Source organism: Phalacrocorax aristotelis, chromosome 2 (assembly GCF_949628215.1).
Source record: "Phalacrocorax aristotelis chromosome 2, bGulAri2.1, whole genome shotgun sequence".
Taxonomy (NCBI): domain Eukaryota; kingdom Metazoa; phylum Chordata; class Aves; order Suliformes; family Phalacrocoracidae; genus Phalacrocorax; species Phalacrocorax aristotelis.
In genome coordinates, this window is record NC_134277.1 from 72,000,977 (window position 1) to 72,020,961 (window position 19,985).

Genomic DNA, 19,985 nt, shown 5'->3' on the forward strand with positions numbered 1-19,985 from the left:
CTGCTCAAGCAGCCGGGCTTTTATTACCCAAAACTACTTTTTTTTTTTAATTATGATTTTTATTTTTCTAGGACAGTCCAGTTTAAGATGGGAGCCTAGCTTCTTTTTCTGCTCCCAAGTTTTCAAATCTCTCGACTCTTTCTCCGGACTGCCTTATTTAAATTTTTTTTAGGGTACCAGTTGAGTTGCCTGAAAAAAAATGCAGTAAGCAAAAATATCTTAAGATCTTTTTAATTATTTTTACAGTTAGAACAGGCGTCTTTTTATCAGGTCGGTGTGGAGAAGCGATCAAAAGAGTATTTTTAATTTATTTTTTTTTTTCTGAAGACAACTCTTATGTAATCGTGCTTACGGACTACCTGCCTGGAAATGTATTCCCGACTTTTCCTTGCAGCACCCCGGCCCTCCTTGGTCTCGCTCTCCGGCGCTTGCGGGCCGCCCCCCCACTCCCCACGCCGTGCCGTGCCGGGGGTAGGGGGGCAGGAGCCGCCTCCCGCTGTCCCGTGGGGGGTCTTTTGGGGAAAGCCGCCCCCTCCCCTCCTATCCCCGCACCCCAGCCGGCCCGGGGCTAGGGGGAGAGGTGGGACAAGGGCCGGGCCTTTGGCCCACGGGACTCCTGGCCGGCCGTGGGTGGGAGGCCCTCCCGGCCGGTCCGGCTCCGCCAGGACGGCGCTGAGGGGCGATGGGCCCCTTCGTTACCCGCCCTCCCCTCCTTTTTTTCTCATCCCCCCCTTCGCCCCCCGGGGGCATTAACTAGGCTTAATCTGCCAGCTCCATTTGAACCTCGACGGGGAGTAAAAACAACAATTTACTCTCCTGCCACTTGTAGACAAAAGCGCTGGGGAAAAAGAGCATCGGGGGGTGGTGGGAGAAGGGGAAAGGGGGGAGGAAAATCCATTTTGAGGATGTAGATGTGTGTGTGAAGGAGCAGGCCCGGAGCCTGGAGGCTTTGCCGCCCTTACCGGCGTGGGGGCGCGTGTGCCGGGCTCCCCCCGAGGGCCCACTGCGGGTCCTCCGCGGAGTGGAGGGGCCGATCGCTCCCGGAGGCGGTACATTTTCCCGCGGCGCCGGGGGATTGCCCCGGGTGGGTGTCCCAGGCCGACAGGGGAGGTTTCTGCGGTTGGCAGAGGGAAGTTTCGGGGAGCGGCAGGGTACCCAGGTGCTCTCCACCCCCACCCCGCCCCACGCACCCCATGGCACCCCCACCCGCGCGGGGATGCCCGGCTCCGGGGGACGCCTGGAGGCCCGGCAGGCGTGGGGAGCCGCGCCAGGCCCGACACGCTGGCCCCACGGAGAAGAAGATGGCTCGCTGCTAGGAACAGCGTGGGATGATGGGGGGGGCGATAATAGTAAAAAAAGAAATCAGGGAAAACGGTGGATGGGCCGAGGCCGGGCACCCCGGGAAATAAACGAGGAGGGGGTGGAAAAGCAACCCCCGCGGAGGGCGGGCTGAGCGCTCGCTTAGCGGCACATTGTTAAGCAAACGAAGCGCTCCACCTAAGAAAGTACCGAAGTTTTATTACGGTCATTGTCTTGTCCCCCTGCTCAAGAACTTGCAAAAGACTTTTTGGCTCCTGCTGCATTCACATTACCGCTCGCCCGCTTCGATCTGGGATGTTGGGCTTGTTTGTGTTGGGGTTTTTTGTTTGTTCGTTGTTGGGTTTTTTTTTTTGAAGACCAATAGCCGAAAGAGCCGAAAGGAACAAAATAGTTTATAAAAGAAGCTTTTCAAATATCCACCGAAAAAAAGATCAAATCAAATCCAGAGGGCAACAGAAGCCTCCGCAGACAATAACCTTGTTAGAGCAAGACCCGAGTCTCGTTTCTCCTCGCTTTGGTTTCTTTAAACCTCGTGGGGGGAGAAGGAGGGGAAAAAAAAAGGGAGGGGGGTGGGGGCTTCATGGCTAGCCCCAAACTCTCCGCAGATGAGCGGACGGTCCCTTTTTTAGTTCTTTCTTTGGCACTTTCATTCCCCTCTGGCAGGAAGAGGCGCGGGGGGAGCGGCGGCCGGCGAGCCCGGGAGGCAGGCAGGGAGGCAGGGCCCGCCGCCCCCCCCCCCCTCCCGCGCCGGGGGTCGGTGTGTTGGAGAACGCCTTTTTTGTTGTTGTTGTTTGTTGTTGCTGCTCGTGGGTCCGTCCTACCTGTGTCCATCGCTGCAGGTTGTTGCGCTGGCGAGCAATTGGGCTGTTGTTGATATGCTAATGAGGCGATTAGGCTGTGGGTAAAGAGCTGGAAAAGGGAAAAGTTTCCACCATTAGAGGGAGATCTCCGAGCGCGGACGGGAGCGCCGCAGAGGCTCCGCCAGCCGCGCTCCCCCACGCCGCCCCGGCACCGCCACCGTAGGGAAAGGCAGCGAGAACCAAATCCTCTCGCTCACGCCAATCCATGAAAATGCTTTGGAAACTGACGGATAATATCAAGTATGAGGAATGTGAGGTAAGCGCTTTCCCCCCCGGGCGGGGCAGAGCCCTCGGCTTCGCAGCTGCGAGCGGGGAGCCTGCAGCATCTCTCCGTCTCTCAATTTCGTTTAGGAAAACTTCTGCTCCTTCGCCAGGCTTCCTTGCGGTCCTGCAGCTGGAGAGGGGCTGGGGTCCTTCCCAGGAACTTCGGGGCTTGTGGAAACCCGGCTTTGTCGGAAGTGTGTGAGGAAAGGCAAAGAGGATCCAGCAGCAGTCTGGTCTATAGGTAGATCTTCCGTAGATAAGGGCTCTGTAGGATGCTACACTCTCATCCAGATGGATGGATGGATGGGTGGGTGGCTGAATGAACGGACGGACGGAGGGATGAATGCGTGAATGAAAGGGCAAAGAGACAAAGGGAAGAGAACTATTCTCACATGCCAGGTACCCGAAACACCCCGAATAAATTGGCTCAGGACCCACGCTTAAGGTCAGCCTTTTCGATGCAGCTGCGGGTTGATCGTACCGAGCTGCACAAATTTGCAGGGGTCAGCTGCCGACCTGAAACCACGGGGTTGGGAGTGGTGTTGCCCCAGCCTCCTAATTTTCAGGGCCAGACTCCCACGGCTTTGAGGAATATTTTAACCGCTTAAAAAAAAAAATTAAAATCCACCTAATTCGGTTTTGGAGCCGTTCGGCACAGATTGTTGGACGCGTATCTCTCTGTGTGTCTGTGTGTGCATCCGTTTTTTTTGGAAAGAGACGAGTGTCTTTTAATCTGACAAAAAAGAGAAGAGGAAAAAGAAGAGCGATGCCCGGGACCCATGCCTAGTCTCAAACCAACGAATACTATTGTCACCCGTTTCACAAAAGTTGCCTGTGCAGTGCGTTTAAACCGCCCAATAAAGGACTCCACTTTGCAAATGAACGCAGTTATTTGGTCGTGACCCACGCGTGGGGGTACCCCCAGCCTTGGCGGAGCCTCGCCGACGTGCATGGCTGGGGCCAAGCGGGGGGGTGGGGGGGACACACGCTCCCATCCGACCCTGCCGCTGCTTTGGGCGATGCTGTAGCTTAGGAAAGGGACCGAGGACTCGCCAGACTCACCGCCGGCTAAATGATTTGGTTGGCTTAGCCCCGGATCGACGAGTTTGAGATAAAGCTGCCTCCCGCTGCGGGAGCTGAGGTCTTAGATCCAGTCGCTGGCGGACGCTTGATTTCTAGGAATGAGGTGTCAAGGGTGGTTTAATTATTATTTTTTAAACCGGGGGGGGGAAGTGTATATTCATCAGCTGTGGATTTTGGGAGAAAAGCGTGTCTCTCCCCCTCCCTCCCCCCAGGATCGGTGTTCAAGCGTGTACACGTGCGGATTTCATCGCCTATGGCTTTTGTTGCCTTGTGCTAATGGGACTTCACACCGAGGTGATACCAAAGACGGAGGGAGCAGCGGCCGCTCCGCCGGAGCCCGCCGGCTCGTGTGCGTGCGTGTGCGTGGGGTTGCCTTTCCGTGCTTTCCTCGGAGGCGGATGCGAGGTGATTTGCAGAGAAGATGGAAAAGAGAGTGGCTGGACCCTGACGGGGATATGACCTGCCTTTAAAAAAAAAAAAAAAGAGGAAAAGGGGGGTAGAAGCCCGGTGAGCGGCGCTCAGCGCCTGGGGGGGCGCCGGCGCCCCCGGGGGAGCCGGGAGCAGGCGGGGACCGGGGCCGGCGGCGCGGAGGCTGCGGCGGGGCAGCGGCGGAGAGCGGAGCGGTGCCTGTTTGAGGGAGTTGTTTGGGAGTTGCACAGCCAGTCCGACGGGTTGCGCCGGAGCCCCGGCTTGTCTGGGCCGGGAGAAGCGCTCGCCTTGCCTCTTTTCCCGGTTCCCTCACCCCCCGCCCCGCGTGCCTCCCGCCCTCCTTCCCTCGCCGCCCCCCACCGTCTTTTCCCGGATCCTCCGAGAGGGGGGCCGCGGGGAGCCCGGTGGATGCTCCTTGGACTCCCCAGCCCCCCGTCGACCTCGGCATTGGGCTCGAACCGGAGGAGGGAGGAGGAGGAGGGCTGACACCCAGAAGGGGAGACACCCAAAAAAAAAAAAATAAAAAAACCCAACTTTCCCAGCCGGTTTCCGGGGCGCGGAGGCGAGCCGGCTCGGCGGCGCGGGGCGGCCGCCGCGGGGGCAGCGGCGCGGGCAGCCCCTCGGCGGGGCGCCGTCGAGGCATGGACGGGGCGGCGGCGGCGGCGGGCGGCCCCGCGGAGCCCACCCCGCGCAAAGGCGGCGGCGGCGGCGCGGCCGAGGGCGGCAAGAGCCAAGCGGGGAGCCAGCAGCCGCTCTTCTCCCTGGGCTTTGAGGCCGGCTACGCGCAGCAGCCGCAGCCCGAGGTGCGCCCGCGAAGAACCGCGGGGCTGGGGGCAGGGGGAGGCGGCGGATGGAGGGGGGGGGATTGGGGGAGGAGGGGAGGGGAAGGGAAGGGGGGATCCCGCGCCCCCTCCCCTCTCTCCTTCTGCCCGTCTCTTCCCCCCCCCAGCACCGCACCCCCCCTCCTGGCTCCCACCCTCTCCCTCTCTCCGGATCTCTTTCTCTTTCACTTTTGCATGCCCTGCAACCTTTTAAAATGTTGCCCCTTTCCTGTGATTCGTCAGACGCAGCAGCATGTCCCCCCTCTCTCTCTCCCGCTCCCTCTCTCTCCCTTTTTGTCTCTCTCTCCCTCTCCCCCATCTCTGATTAGATACACTGATTCTTCATTCAATGGACGTCATTTAGAACAGGCTCTGCCTTGAGTTGCCTTCTCGCTTCACGCTCGATTTCCAGCCATTCTTCCCTTATTAAGTATTCGTGTAATATTAATAGTCATGAATATCTGCTATTAGGAGTCTCCAGGAAGGCAGCAGATCTGTTATTAGGAGCTCAAGTGAAGCAGCAGCTAAGTCAAAGGAGAAAAAGAAAGAAAGAGACAGAGGAAAAAAAAAAAAAAGGATTAAGAAACAAACACACACACGCTAAAAACCAAACCAAAAAAGGCAAAAAAAGCGCGCAAAACAAAAAAAAAAAAGGCAAAAAAAAAAAAAAAAGCAACCAACTTTGACTCCTCACACCACGCCAGGATAGAGAGCTCGCCTTGGCAACACCCGATGAAGGGCAGCAGAGATCGGTGCAAGTTCTGATGGATTATAGTGGCGCGCCCGCGGTGCAGGAGCAGCCCCGGCGCCCCGGTCCCGCCGCCCGCGCCTAGCGCCGGGCTCCGGCCGCGCTCCCTCCGCGCCGCGCCGCGCCCGCACCCGCGGGGCTCCGCCGGGGCCGCCGCGCCGCCCGTCCCTTCCCTCTGCCTGCTTGGGGGGGTTGGGGTTTTTTTTTTATTTTGTTCGTTTTTGGTTTTTGTGGGTTTTTTTTTTCCTCCTTCTTCTACCTTGACTCGTAACCCCCGACTCTTCGCAGATGTTAGTACACAGTTTTTCGGCTATGGTGAGTTGCTTCACGTTTCTCTCGGAGGGGGTTTGGTGTGTGCTGGGTGTTGCTATTGTTGTCGGCGGTGGCGGTGGCGGTCGGGGTTTCTCACCCAGCTTTCCGGAGAGGGCTTTTTTTCCTTTCCTTTCCTTCCTTTTTATGAAATCGGTGGTTTACCTCCCTCCCACCCCTCTTTGTTTTTTTATTTTTTTTTTTGCCTTCCCCCCCTTTTTTTTAATATTTGGTCTGCTTCGAGCGATCGGCAGAAGGCTTTACTTGGATCCTACCGCTTCGATTTCTTCACCTTGCCACCTGCAAACGGGATATTTTCAGGTTTCTCGTTTCCCTTTTCCGGGATCGTGGCTTTTTCCCTTGAATCCTCCTCCTTCTCCTCCTCCTCCGTGGAGGCCATGCCTTTTTTTTCCCCCGGACATACCTGCGGGCTCCGGCTGCGGGAGCCGGCAGAGCCATGCCGAAAGCCCCGGGCGCATTCGGGTGCCGCTCGCCCGTCGGTGCGGCGGAGCTCGGGGCGGTGCTGCCCCCCGGGCTGCCCGCCGCATTCCTCCGCTCCCCCGCCGCCGCCGCCCCCAAAATCACCCCCCCCTCCACCCACCCCGGCCAGGGAGGGAGATCGGCCGGGCACCGGGGCGGCTGTCCCCTGAGGTGGGGGACCGTGGCCGTGCCTGTGCCCCGAAACGTTTGTAAAACTCGCGGCGGGGGGGAGGGAACGACCGGTTTGTTTAGAACCTATTTCGGCGTCTTCTGGTAACAAAATGGCAGTGGGCTTGGATCTTCCAGGGTTTTCTTGGGATGCGTTATCGGTAATCCCAGCTATAGTACGGGTCTCGGTTCTGCCCAGGGCCAGCGGGAGCATTTTGGGTGGCGGTAGAATTATTATTATTTTAATAATACCCGCTTGTGAATTGTTCTTTTTATTTGCGGGAAATGCCGGCTCCCGAAATGCCGGGGCGCGATCTGTTGGGAATCCACTGGTATCGCCGCACTGTTTTATTAATTATTATAAGCAGTCCTGTCGCAATTATTGCTGTTATCGTTATTGCCGTTATTATTTTTAAAATTATTATTATTATTTTAAAAGAGAGATTGCCTCTTAATTGTTCGCGAGGGGAAATCGGAGGCAGAGAAATCCCCAGATCTGCTCTTCTCCGCCTCGGAGCGGACGAATTGCCCATTTTTGCCCGATAAGTGAAATTCGCAAGCCGATTTTGAGGAGAAACAGTTTGATTTTATCTTTGTTTTTCTTTTCTCCCTCTCCTTCCCCCTCCCCCTCCTCTCCCCCCCCCTTCGCCGCCCGCCCCCCCCCCCTTAATTCCCCCCACCTCCCCACCTCAGGAGCGCCACGACAGTACCAGCAACGGGACAGCCCGGCTACCCCAGTTGGGGACCGTGGGTCAGTCTCCCTACACCAGCGCCCCGCCGCTCTCCCACACCCCCAACGCCGACTTCCAGCCTCCCTACTTCCCCCCCCCTTACCAGCCCATCTACCCCCAGTCTCAGGACCCCTACTCCCACGTGAACGACCCCTACAGCCTCAACCCCCTCCATGCCCAGCCGCAGCCCCAGCACCCAGGATGGCCGGGACAGAGGCAGAGCCAGGAGACGGGGCTCCTCCACACGCACCGGGGTTTGCCCCACCAGCTCTCGGGGCTCGACCCACGCAGGGACTACCGGCGGCACGACGACCTGCTGCACGCCCCGCACGGGCTGGGCTCGGGGCTGGCCGATCTGCCCCTCCACTCCATCCCCCACGCCATCGAGGACGTGCCGGTAAGCAAAGGGGTCGCCCCGGGGGCCCGCTCGCTCCTCTGCCCCCCGTCCCCCTCCCCTCGGGAGACGAGATTCGGGGGGAGGGAGAGGGACACCCCCCACCCCCCCACCCCCCAAAAAAAAAAAAAGGGGAGGGAAGAAGAGACACCCCCCCCCCAAGGGAAAGGCAAAGCCCCCACCTAGAACAATAGGTTCTCGGAGCTCGTCCCTGCGCGACGCCTCCCTGCGAACGCGCCCGCTAAAATATAAATAAATCAGATGACTGTCATCGTTAACAATATCTTTCCTTCTCAATGACAATAAGCTGTTACGATTGGGAGAATATATAATATCACCACAGGGCCGTGCATTTGGGGATTTCTCGCTGCCTTGGGAAAAACACGAGTCTGAAACGCGAGATCTCATTAAATGTCCTCGCAGGCAAAGGGAAAGGGGGAAAGAAAAAAAAAAAGTGGGTGAAAGTGGCCTAAGAAGGAAAAAAAATAGGTTTCCCATGATTACAGAATTGGCATATGGGATAACGACATCTAAAGTCGTAAGAGGATACGGGCAGATCCTCTCCTCTAAAGGAATTAATTGACAAATCAGGGAAGAGGTATATTAAAACGCTGCCGCCTTCTTTTAGCAGCGGTGCAAAGGGATGACCTCATAAATCATTAGCTATAGGTTATCAAATTCAAGCCAGACCTGCTACACCCTATATTAAATTAAATGTTGGGAGCCCTATTGGAGGATGCATTATTTGGGGGACCTAATTCTGTTATCGATAAATACAGATTTTAAAAAGATTTCTAATTAAGCATGACATTAGTGCACGGGCTGTTTAGAAAGAAAGGCAGGGCTATTGTTTGGTTAGGAAAGTGGCTTTATGCAATGTGATAGGTCGTGATCAAAGTTCGTCTTTCTGGGTTTCTCCCCGAAAATGGAATTAGAACACGCCAATAAATTTATTAAAGCCACAGAGCTTGTGCTGAGGGACTGAAGCTGCTCGACTTGCAGGAGGGAAGAGGAGGAGGGAACTGTGGTATCTGGATGTGATTTTTGCTGAAATGCCATCCCAAATTACAGGATCAAATATTACAACAATATATTCGCTGACAGTTTAATGAGTACAGTTTCGTGTTGCAAGGATAATGGTCAGATAAATTTACCTATTTTTGGGGGTCATTTTGAAATCTTTTGTAAATTATACTTGGGGAAAATAGTGAATTTATTACAGCCCTCATCTGGCTAAATTAGCCGCAGAAAATTGCTGGTTATGTTTAGCAGTTTTGCAATAAACGCATACGCTTCCCAAAGTGGAGGATTTAGTAAGCAATTTGGATCCGTTAAAAGCAGGTCGATTCTTTAAACCTGATATAAAATAACATGGAGGTAATAGTAAGAATAAACTAATTTGTTGACTGCAAGCCCCTGATTGCTGGAGGAGGAACATGACCTAAAATGTTCTCCTCTTGAAAGCTCCCTCTCCTCGATTGTGCTCTGTGGCAGTGGGCCGATTCGGGAAGCCTCCTCTTGCAGATATTTTAAGTACAAATCATTTGATTTGCCTTTCAGGGATCTATGAATTAATAGCATTGCTATACTTCGTGAAAACCAAATGCCATCTGGTTTAAATCCTTAAACCAGACCAACCAACTTCCCCCCCCCCCCCCCCCCCGTAAAACTGAATCAGCAGGCTGCATGACAGAAAGCATAAAAATAAGAGGATGTATCTTTTGAGAGTGTTTTATCTAGTTATGGAAAAAAAAAGAAACCAAAACCTAAGCAAACCTTTACAAAAATCTGGGTCAGGAAAGGGTCGCTTTTGAATTTTTCCATTGCTGCAACAGTTAACCTTTAATAAAAACAACCACTAAATATTTAAGAAAAATCAAGTAGATGGTGAAAATTATTTAATCATAAATATCTCTGTGGGATTTTAAACTTAACAGTCCTCCCTGTATGGAATATGTGTAGAAATAACACAAATAAAAGTATTATGCCACAGTACATTTACTTTATGGGTTTAGGGTGCATGCATAAAGGGATCATATTTCCCCATATAGTTAAAACACAAGAACTGCAGCAGTAGTCATTTCTGAACATTTCTCAATTTAATTATACTTAAATCCAGAAGCACTTTAGGCAAGTTACAAATGAGAGCATTGAGTATAATAAAACCTGTAATAAAGCAACTTAGTACCATCCACCCGGAATCATTGAGATCAGGCACAATTAACAGGAGCATAAATCCAAGACAGAATGGAAAATGTTAGAATCAGTATTATTGTTGGACAAAGACTAGAGAGGGAAGTAATAGTTTTTTAAATGGTAATGCCTGGGTTTTGTAACGATTGCGAAATCTTCTATCTCAGCAGCACTGGTGTTAATTTGTAAACACAGCCAGACATTATATTGCCTGTCAGTTTTTGGAATTAGAAAACACGATTTCATTTGACTTTCTAATCACGTCGTGACTCCGCCGCGCGAACCCCAGCTGTAGCCGCCACCGCGGAACCTGCGAGGGGACAATAGTGGGGAGCCCGGGGTGCGTGGGGCCGCCTGCCGCGTCCCCCGCCCGCCCCCCAAACCCCCGCCCTCCGGCACCCCACCGGTCCCCCCTCCTTTGTGCTCTCCCTCCCGCGGGCGCCGGAGCGGGGAAGGGCCCGGCCGGGGCTGCTTCCCGGGGAGGAGGGAGGGAAAAGGAGGGAAGGAAGGAAGAAGCCCGCAGAAGCTGGAGGCCACTTGGGTGTCCGGCTCGGCCGGGCAAGCCCCCGAGGGTGTGGGGGTGGTTTATTATTTTTTTCTTCTTCTTGGGGAAGAGCGGGGAGGGATGCGGGATTCCTCCTGATAAAGAAAATCCCCCCCAAATCCCGTCTCCCCCCCACCTCAGGATCCCTTGTTTCCCGCACCATTACCCGGGGAGGGGACACACACACAACTTCTCCCGCACCCCAGCCCTCCCCGCCTTTTGTTGTGGCTGTACGTTTACATCCCTGCCTGTTCCTTTTGTTGCAGCACGTAGAAGACCCCGGTATTAACATCCCAGATCAAACTGTAATTAAGAAAGGTAAGCCGTTTCCCCGCGCATACCAAACATGTCGTCACAGGCTGGGGACTACTTGTGGGGAGGACTTACCCGGCCTCCCACCCCCCACCTCCCCCCCCCAAAAAAAAACCCAAAACCACACACCCTCAGCCCCCCGGCCTCTTCCTCCCCCTGGCACGTACTGCTGGCCAAAAGGTTGGAGGTAGAGAAAGAAAACGGTGTGATGCGGCTTGAAATAGGTTCAACCCGCTTCTTAAATGGCCACGTTTGCTGGGTATTTTAATTATTGTTGCGTTAAGGAGGAAAAAATGCTAGCAGATGATCTAGAAAATCTGAGCCGATGTTTTAGCGCGTTAGCAAACAATTCGGTTTGATGGTTTGCCCCGTGCATCTGGCCGAGCGGCTGGGTTTAATCGTTGTTGGTAAACTGGGCTGTGAAAGAGTAGTTGTTCCTCCTTCTTGGGGTTTTCTTATTTAAATCACGGCGGTGGGGAGGTGGGCTGGTGGAGAACAAGGGGCGAGTTTCTGGAAACTGATGGCTATCCGTCAGGGCGGTTCGGTTTTCGTTGGCTTTGTGTTGGCTTGCTCCACTTGGAATTTGAATTGCTCAGAAACTGCTCCCCAAACGGTGCAAAATATTTCTGGCGTGTTTTCACTCGCTTTTCCTTTCCCCGTCTATTCTTCGGACGACCGAAGGATGGGGAAAGGTGGCACAGGGCGGTGTTCGCAAAGGACGTTCTCGGTGTTAAAGCGATGGGTTTGCGTTTGGATCCCGTGTAGGGAGCTGCTCTCGGAGTAAAACTCGCGGGGCCGAACGCGTGGTTAAGCTGCCGCCTGCTCCGAGGGGTGCCACAGCCGTGCGGCAGCCCAGAATTTGGGTACCCCGGCTGCCACCGGAGCAAGGTGCTGTAGGGAGCCGCTCTCGTCTCTAATTGCTTGCACAGCCAGTGAGCTCAAAGTTTCTTTTTTTTCCCGCCCCCCACCCCCCCGTCTGTGAAGCCTTTGTCACGTCAAATTAGATGTGCAAGGGATAAATCTTAAGAGATGCTCTTTCCAAGTCGACATGATAATTGGCTCTTTTATTAGTAATCTCAAGAGTTCGTTTAACTCCTGTTGTATCTATTAGCCTTCCCAGAGCTATTAATGTCACAAGTGATCTATCCAAAAGCAGAGAGAGCCCCCCGCTCGGTCGGGCTGCGCCCGCCGAGAGGAGCGGGCTAGGGCGGAGGAGAAGGGGAAGGCGGCGGCGGGGCTGGCGGGTCCCGGGGAGGGTCCCTCCGCTCGGGGAGGGACCGGCCCTTCTTTTTGGGGGCGGGGGGGGAGCGGGAAGCGACCGGCGCCGGGTGCCGTCGGGGCGCGCTCCCCCGCCGGGGTACACGCGCGTCTGCTCCTCGCTGCCTTACGGGTTTTTTTTTCCACGTCAAAAGTTGCGCGCTGCAGCCGCAGCGGGGGCGGGAGGCGCGGCGGCGCCGTCCGTCCCCGCGGGGGAGCCGGGCCGGTGTCCCGGGGCGGCGCTGGGGCCCGGCCTGGCCCCGCCGCTCCCCCCGGGCACTGCCCGCCCTTCGGCAGCGCCCGTTGCGGGCCGGTCGGGCCCGTGACGTCCGACACTGACGTGATTTTAACAATTCTTTGCTGCGGGTGGAGGGTTGTCCCGCTGTCTCGCTCTCTCTCTCTTTCTCTCCCGGCGAGCGGAGGGGTGCCCCCGCCGGCCGCCCTGCCCCTCGCCTACCCCCTGCTCCCCTCCACCCCCCCGCCCCGTAGGCGGTGCGGGGCCGGGGCTGGCCGCAGCAAGCGGCCCCCCCCGCCCCCGTCCCCGTCCCCCCGCCCGCTCCTCACCCTCACCTCCCTGCTCCTCCCTCCCTGCAGGCCCCGTGTCCCTCTCCAAGTCTAACAACAACGCCGTCTCCTCCATCCCCATCAACAAGGACACGCTCTTCGGCGGGGTGGTGAACCCCAACGAGGTCTTCTGCTCGGTGCCGGGCCGCCTCTCGCTGCTCAGCTCCACCTCCAAGTACAAGGTCACGGTGGCGGAAGTGCAGAGACGCCTCTCGCCGCCCGAGTGCCTCAACGCCTCCCTGCTGGGCGGAGTGCTCCGGAGGTGAGGGGCGGGCGGACGCAGGAGGCGGGATGGCGGCGGCGAGCAACGCCCGCTGCCGCCCCGACGGGCCGGGCTGGGCCGGGCCGGGCGGGAGGAAGGAGGAGGAGGAGGATGACGAGGAGGAGGGCCCACGCGGGGCGGCGGGGCCGCCCGCCGCTAGGGGTCGGGGCGCGCGCGGCCGCCAGGGCAGCGCCGCGAGGCGGGGGGGGGGGGGGGGCGCTGTAACCATGGCAACGTGCAGCCTCGTGTGGCCACGCTTCGGGCCCATGGGGCAGGGTGCCGTGTGTGTGTCCCTCCCCGGCCACGCTGTCCCGTCACGGCGATGAACGCCCCCCCACGCACCCACCCACCCGCCCTGGGAGCGGGGAGGTTACGGCTGGGCACCCCGCCGTGGGCACCCACACTTGCTGCCCTGGGCTTGTGACCTCACCCAGGCAATTACGCAGCGCCAGGGCAGGGCATAACATTGAAGATTAATTAAACCGGCTCCCACCTCCACCGGTCCGGCTCTGCCACAGATGGGCTGTCTAGGGACGAGCAGAAGGGCAGCCATGCCCCGTGGTGGTAACGGGGGCTGTGACCTTACAAATCGGCCACCTCCCGTAACGCCTGGGCCGCTGTCTGTGGGGAGAAGCTGCCCCCCAGGTCCATGGCACCCTGGGAGCTCAGGTGGCCGCCTCAGGGGTCCAGCCCTGGCCACAAGGTACCAGGGGTCCCCACCGGCTTGGGGGGGCTGATCCGGACCTTAGTTCCCCTGTTCCCTCCAAAGCCATCCAAAGCCCATCCTTACGTCTGAGACTCAGCTTTCAGCAACACTCGCTTCTCAGCCCCCCACAACACCCACCCCCACCAAACCCTTTACTCCCCTCTGTGGGAAGGCGATGTTTCAGGGGATGCGGGAGTGGGGACCTCCCCCCGCCCAGCCCCATTTCTCAATGCCTTTTTGTGTGGACCAGGGCAAAGTCTAAAAACGGCGGGCGATCTCTGAGGGAGAAACTGGACAAAATAGGATTAAACCTGCCAGCCGGGAGGCGTAAAGCTGCTAACGTTACCTTGCTCACGTCGCTCGTGGAGGGTAAGTGACTCAAAGAGTCGGGAGGGCTCGTTTGGAAAAACGTGCCTGTTGCTTTTGCCTAAACGGGAGAAAACTTGGTGTTGGGCTGGGTCTTGTTTTGTCCCCCCAGTCAGTGCTGACTGTTGGAAATTGGAAGGGCGTTATTTTCTGTGCCTCAGGAAAAAAATGTTAATTTTGTGCCTTTGCTTTTTGTTTTAACCTGAAACGGGCCTGCGTGGGTCCTGCAGACTCAGCATTGCGTTCTGCCATTTATTTGCTTTTAAGTTTCCCAGTTAGACATTTTCAGGGCCCCATTTTTCCCCCTCGTTCAAGTGAGTAATCCCTCCCCAGAGTAAGTGGATCTCATTGGGAGCAGCATGGGAAGGATCCCTGTGAACGGGGGCTGCAGCCCTGTAAGAGACCCCCAAGTGTTGAGTTACGGGGAGCAGAGCCTCTAATGCTTCACCACCGTCCTTCTGCCACAGGTGGACAACCAAGCAATTTTAAATGTCAGAAACTGCAGCTATTTTAAGTCTGTTCTCCCTCCCAGCCCGCAGCCACATAACAGTAAATCATTTAAGTTTTCTGACATCTGCATTTGAGAAATGCGTGACCATTACTTCCTGAATTAATTTGGGAATCCTTGACCTCAGTCATGAATTAACGGTGTTCTGAAAGCCTCAAAGTCGCACCACCACCACCCCCCGCTCCCTTTTGGTTCTCATTTTCAGAACACGTGTTCCCTTGGCTGTACTGTTCTCCTCTGCTTTGCTCTGGCCAGAAAAGGTGCAACTTACTTTCGATAGCTTGGGATGCCCTGTGCTGTCAGAACCGGGAGGCGGGAAGCTCAAGTGTTTGCAGTCGTTTAGTTTTGAAGCAGTTGCGGCGTCACGCTGGCTGGCACAAAGTAAGACCGATGCCAGCAAATAGGTCTTCCTCCTTTCCCCTCACTTACGGGTTTGACTGCATTTTAGACCGGTTCAAGTCTGCAAAGTGCTTTTAAGCTTGGCCCGGGCTGCGCGGGTTTAGCTTAAGTTTGGTTGTGTAGGAGGGAGTTTGTTGCTTTGTTTTGTTGTCGCTTCGCATTCTGCGAGAAATGTTTCATGTTCAAAGCGACGGGGTAAGAAGCGCTGCGCGATGCCAGGCTTCATTTTTTTTGAACATCAGGATAAGTGGCCGCACTATATTTATACTGCGTGAAAATTACTGCGTCTTCACGTTTTTGAAAAGGCTTTGCAATTGCATCGAGGCACTGTAGTAAAAAATCACGAGGGGAAGACTTGTAAAGAGTCTAGATTTGGTAGATGCTTAACATTATTTGTGATGTTAATGAATATGGAGAAGGTTTTATGGTAATCTAGTGTTCTGTTTGGCTTCCGCATGCGATGGCTTTAGAGGAATGATTTTAAAAAAAAAAAGAAACAAAACCAGAGGCCCGATCTCCAGATAACTCAGCGATGGTGGCTAATTTTGGGGGGGATGATAGTATAAACATTGCTGGGGCTTTGAGTCCTGTAGCGATGAGGCAGTTTCTAGAGTACTGTTATTGTTTATGATCCGCTCCATTTTATGGAAACAAGCTCACTGGACTGAGGCTTTGAAGCTCTAATTGGCGCATGCGTTCTTCCGGAGCTAGAGCTAATGGCAGGAAGCCCTGCAGTAAAAACCAACTGGTTCAGGAAATTAAAACCAAAGATTTGAAAATCAACAAAACAGACAGACTCGGTGGAATGACCCTAAAATTCTCATGGTTAATCGTTTGGGGGTGAACGTATAATTATATGCGATCAAGTTAAATTTTAAACACTTAGCTGTTTAATGCATTTTATTTAGAAGAGCTCTAGGAGTAATTATGATCAATATTAATCATTGATGCATTGCAAAAGAATATAGAGAGGTGGCTGAGGCAAACAAACATTTCCAGAGTAAATAGCTGTGAACAAAACGTACATAAATGGCTGTGTATATGTATAGATATGTAAATCTAAGCACACATTCTGGGTGGATGGAGCCTGCCTGTCTAGAAGTATCTATCTGTTAGTCAATGTAAACTTAAAAAAATTCTTATGCGAGATTTCTCTTGTAACCATTGTCATGAAAATACACATTTGCATTGCCCTCGACTGAAGCAAAGAGAACTCCTGCAAGATAAGATGCGATTAGCATTTCTTACCCTGCCTTTTTCAAAGAAAAAAAGTCCAAGCTTTTGAGAAGAAAAGCCCAAGCAGAATGTAGTGCTGCTTTTTTTTTGTTTGTTTTAATGGATTTTTGCCTCTGTGTGGATGTGTACTGATGAGCTGTGTGTTTCCCTCCCATCCCCACCCGTGCCTCCCTTTTCAGGAGAAGCAGTGCATCTAGCTAGAGATTTTGGGTACGTTTGTGAGACAGAATTTCCTGCCAAAGCAGTAGCTGAATTTCTCAACCGACAACATTCCGATCCAAACGAGCAAGTCACAAGAAAAAACATGCTTCTAGCTACAAAGTAAGACATTTACCTTTCTGGCATGTTGCTCAGAAGTGAGGGGGGGCAACAAACCCCGGGTTTGGGGCTTTTATTTGTGAGTGTTTGCCACGTAGCCGTAGCTGGTGGCTGATGGTTTTGCAAGTTGTGAAGGGGGTGTATTTGCCCTCCTGCTATAGGAGAACTCTATAACCCAGCTTGGTTTCCATCAAGTCAGTTCGCGCAGATCACCTTGCAAGCAAGTCGTGAAAATTGTGGGTGGATGTTTAGTTAAAGAAAAAGCAGTAACTCTTCAGAGCAAAACATTCTCTGGGGCCTTTTCGCTTAGCTTATCAATTTAGGTGGAAGGAAGGGGAAGGCTTCCCATTGACTGTAAAATAAAACTGGCACGTTAAACTGATTTCAGTTCATTAAAATCGGCAATGGTTCGTTCTGCCTAAGCAGCTCTGTTACTTAGCGAATATAGGGATATTAAAAATATATTTGAAATGACAATCTGCATGCAGTTAAAATGCTAGCGGAGGTTATCATTGGTGGGGCTTCCAGGTGGCGCGTGAGAAGAAAATTATTGTTTTGATATGTTTGCTGGAAATTAAAAGGGTTGTTTAGTAGCCCTTAATTACCAGTGGAGGTGTCACCAAAGGGCACAGTGCCAGAGGGCGCAGGCAGAAGATGGGAGCCGCTTTATGGCTGGAAGACATTAACGCGGGTTTTAGAATAGAGACGGTTTCAACACGCCTGTGAGCTCTCCTGCTAGAAGGTGTGCTATTTCCCCAACCATTTGTGCAGCCAGTGGATGGTACAACCGAACCGCTGCACCGTGCCCTTGTATCCTCTCTTCCCAACTCCCTGGAAGGAAATTTCCAGACCCCAGTTAGCGTCAGCCTTCCCCTCTGTGGGAAGGTCCCTTTGGATTTGGAGATATAGATGTACCTATATAAATGTTTCAGAATACCCTAATTTAAAGCCTCGATTCCCCTCTCTGCCCTCACTCCTTCCTCCCAACACACAGGCGTGTTTTAGCCTTGTGAAGGAAGGGGCCTGCACCTCCCTCCAGTTCCAAAACAACAACAAAAAAAAGGATCTTCCAAGATGTGGATAAATCCCTGAACCTCCCTTTGGATATCACACCCCATCTATCCCCTTCGGCACGTTGCTGGGGAACTTTAAACTGCCTGTCTGCTCCGAAACCCAGCTGGGCAGGGATGTGTGTTTGTGGGGGGCTGCGATACAGGGACTAGCGTGTGTGCGTCTGCGTGCCTGTTGTTTGCATGTTGGCTGGGGCCGGGGTGTGACGTGTACGCGCCGTCGTGTGTGCATGCGAGGTGAAGGGAAGAGGCTTGTTTGTGCCGGGGAGGTGTGAGAATTAGGGGAAAAGGTGCATAGAGAGGAGAGGGAGAGGCGAGAGAGCGCCTGTGCGCTCGGGGGCAGCAGCCCCCTTGATCCAGGGGCTTGTGTAACCTAGCAGGGAGCGTGCACAGGCTTTGCCGCCGCCAGTGATGGTTCATTGCTCTCCCTCTCTCTTCCCCTCCCTCCCTGCCTCCCTCCCTCTGTCTCTCTGCTCCATTTGTGCTACAGACAGATCTGTAAAGAGTTCACCGACCTGCTGGCTCAGGACCGATCTCCCCTGGGGAACTCACGGCCCAACCCCATTTTGGAGCCGGGCATCCAGAGCTGCCTGACCCACTTCAACCTCATCTCGCACGGCTTCGGGAGCCCGGCGGTGTGCGCTGCCGTCACCGCCCTGCAGAACTATCTCACCGAGGCACTCAAGGCCATGGACAAAATGTACCTCAGCAACAATCCCAACAGCCACACAGACAACAGCACCAAAAGCGGCGACAAAGAGGAGAAGCACCGAAAGTGAGGATATCCATCTCCCCCCCCCCCCCCCCCCAACACACACACACATGCTCCTCTCCCTTCCCCCTCATAGCCCATCGATCCATTCATCTCCCTCCTCCCTCTCCCCTGCACCCAGCACCCCAGGCTACAGCAACAGAATGAGCGTCCTTCTGCCAATCCTGTTCTCTGACTCCGCAGGACTGCTCTGCCCTCTCCCCACACCCCTTCCCAGCATCCACATTTCCATTTGCTCCCTCTTAACTTCCCCCCTTCTCTCCCTGCTGCCACCATCGTTTTACCCCGGTTTGGAGCCTAAGAGAACAGAACAGGGGGACAGAGCCAGCAAAGAAAAAAAAGTTCTGTCTTGAGTTTGTGAACTTTTTTTTAAAATAAAACAAAAGGAGGAAAAAAAAACACAAAAAAAAACACAAAAAAGAAAAGGACTTTTTTTTTCTAAAAATATATTAAAAAATTAAAAAAAAAACCAAAAAGAAATAAATAATACTTTAAAAATTCTATGAGCTTCACCGGACTGAATCACCACCTTCCCTTACATAAACTTCAGTTAAGATTGTAGCCATATTAAAACCGAAAAAAAGCGAAAGAGGTACCACAGCAGCAGCAACAGCAAACAAACAAAAGGCAAAAAGGACTGATGACATTTTATCAGTATTGTGAATAAACTTGAACACAAAACACAAGCAGTTCCATGTCATATCTTCAGTTGTAGAACTTTTTCCTGTCCAAGGTAAAGCGACCAACTTGAACTTTCTATTGCAACACGATTCACGGTTATTATATAAGGGAATCAGTGTTCATGTATGTATATATTTATTTATGTGTAATTTAATGGGAATTGTAAATATGGTGAGTCTGTTTTAAGCCTTTTTTTATTTATCTGGTGATCTCGTTTACCTCTTGTTTAGTGGGTTTTAAATCTTCCCCTCTTAGTTCATCATGTGGTTCATGGTACTTATTTAGATATCAGAGGTTTTTTGGGGGTTTTTCTCTGGGATTCATCATTTTTAGCCCTGTTGTAGCATGTTAAAGGCGACAATGAAGCAGCTGAACAAATAAAAAACCATGAATTTTTATATATAATTAGTATGACATTTAGTTTCTTGTTGAAGATAAAGTGATGTTGGACCCTGGCAAGGTTTTAAAACATGTTAGTGGTTTTACAACCCTTATGTGTTGTGGAAAATGAAAGAAGTTATTTTCATCCACTGTCCTTCTCCTGAAAGCACCATCAGAGCAATAAATTAATATTGTCTTTTAAAACAAGACTTAGCTTTTCTTTCCTTCACCCCCTTTTTTTCTTTCTCCCTTTCTTTTGTTTTTCTTTTTCTCCCTTTTTTTTTTTTTTGTTTTCCCAAAGAACTTCAAACATTTGGGACCACCTGGTATCCTGTATTTCCACTGGCCATATTGGAAGCAGTTATAGTTGTATTGTATTGAGTTGTGCCGGCAGTAGTTTCCATGCCTATCAATGTATCATAGTCCTTTGTTGCCCAGATAAATAAATATTTGATACGCTTTATGTCGATTTTTTTATTCAGTGGCTGTCTTTACCCAGGCGTATTTTTGTTCTTGGCAGTATTTTTTATTCAGTATGGTTACAGTAATTGAGTTTAACTCTCCCTTGACAATTGCTCCTTGCAATAAGCAGCTGAACCCATTGTTTCCCTCAAGTATAATAAAAACTTACTTTCAACTTGGAGTTCAGAGCAGGGTATCATTTAGATATTCCACTGAGTCTGTATTCAGACAAATGACACAATAAAGCACAATGTATTCTTTTGGATAAAAAAAATTGTCTGTACTACTAACAAAATGACACACTATCTTTTTTTTAACCAAAACATAATTTTATTTAAAAAATAAAG

General features: G+C 52.7%; 2 protein-coding genes across 2 annotated transcripts; both read left to right on the forward strand.

Annotated features, from left to right (window-relative positions):
* Positions 1 to 2,385: 2,385 nt before the first annotated feature.
* Positions 2,386 to 19,638, forward strand: TFAP2A (transcription factor AP-2 alpha). The gene is made up of 7 exons (XM_075084068.1): positions 2,386 to 2,436; positions 7,176 to 7,610; positions 10,611 to 10,662; positions 12,508 to 12,739; positions 13,696 to 13,814; positions 16,134 to 16,275; positions 17,833 to 19,638. The coding sequence occupies exons 1-7, from the start codon at positions 2,386 to 2,388 to the stop codon at positions 18,119 to 18,121; spliced, it is 1,320 nt and encodes a 439-aa protein (XP_074940169.1). The 3' UTR covers positions 18,122 to 19,638.
* On the forward strand, positions 3,926 to 5,407 carry LOC142053991 (uncharacterized). The gene is made up of 2 exons (XM_075086194.1): positions 3,926 to 3,932; positions 4,164 to 5,407. The coding sequence occupies exons 1-2, from the start codon at positions 3,926 to 3,928 to the stop codon at positions 5,156 to 5,158; spliced, it is 1,002 nt and encodes a 333-aa protein (XP_074942295.1). The 3' UTR covers positions 5,159 to 5,407.
* Positions 19,639 to 19,985: the final 347 nt, after the last annotated feature.

Bases quoted from the DNA above. Each gene is read 5' to 3' on its own strand.
- TFAP2A (XM_075084068.1), top strand. From the start codon at position 2,386: ATGAAAATGCTTTGGAAACTGACGGATAATATCAAGTATGAGGAATGT. The intron at 7,611-10,610 runs GTAAGCAAAGGG...CTTTTGTTGCAG, and splicing joins ACGCCATCGAGGACGTGCCG to CACGTAGAAGACCCCGGTAT. The intron at 13,815-16,133 runs GTAAGTGACTCA...CTCCCTTTTCAG, and splicing joins GCTCACGTCGCTCGTGGAGG to GAGAAGCAGTGCATCTAGCT.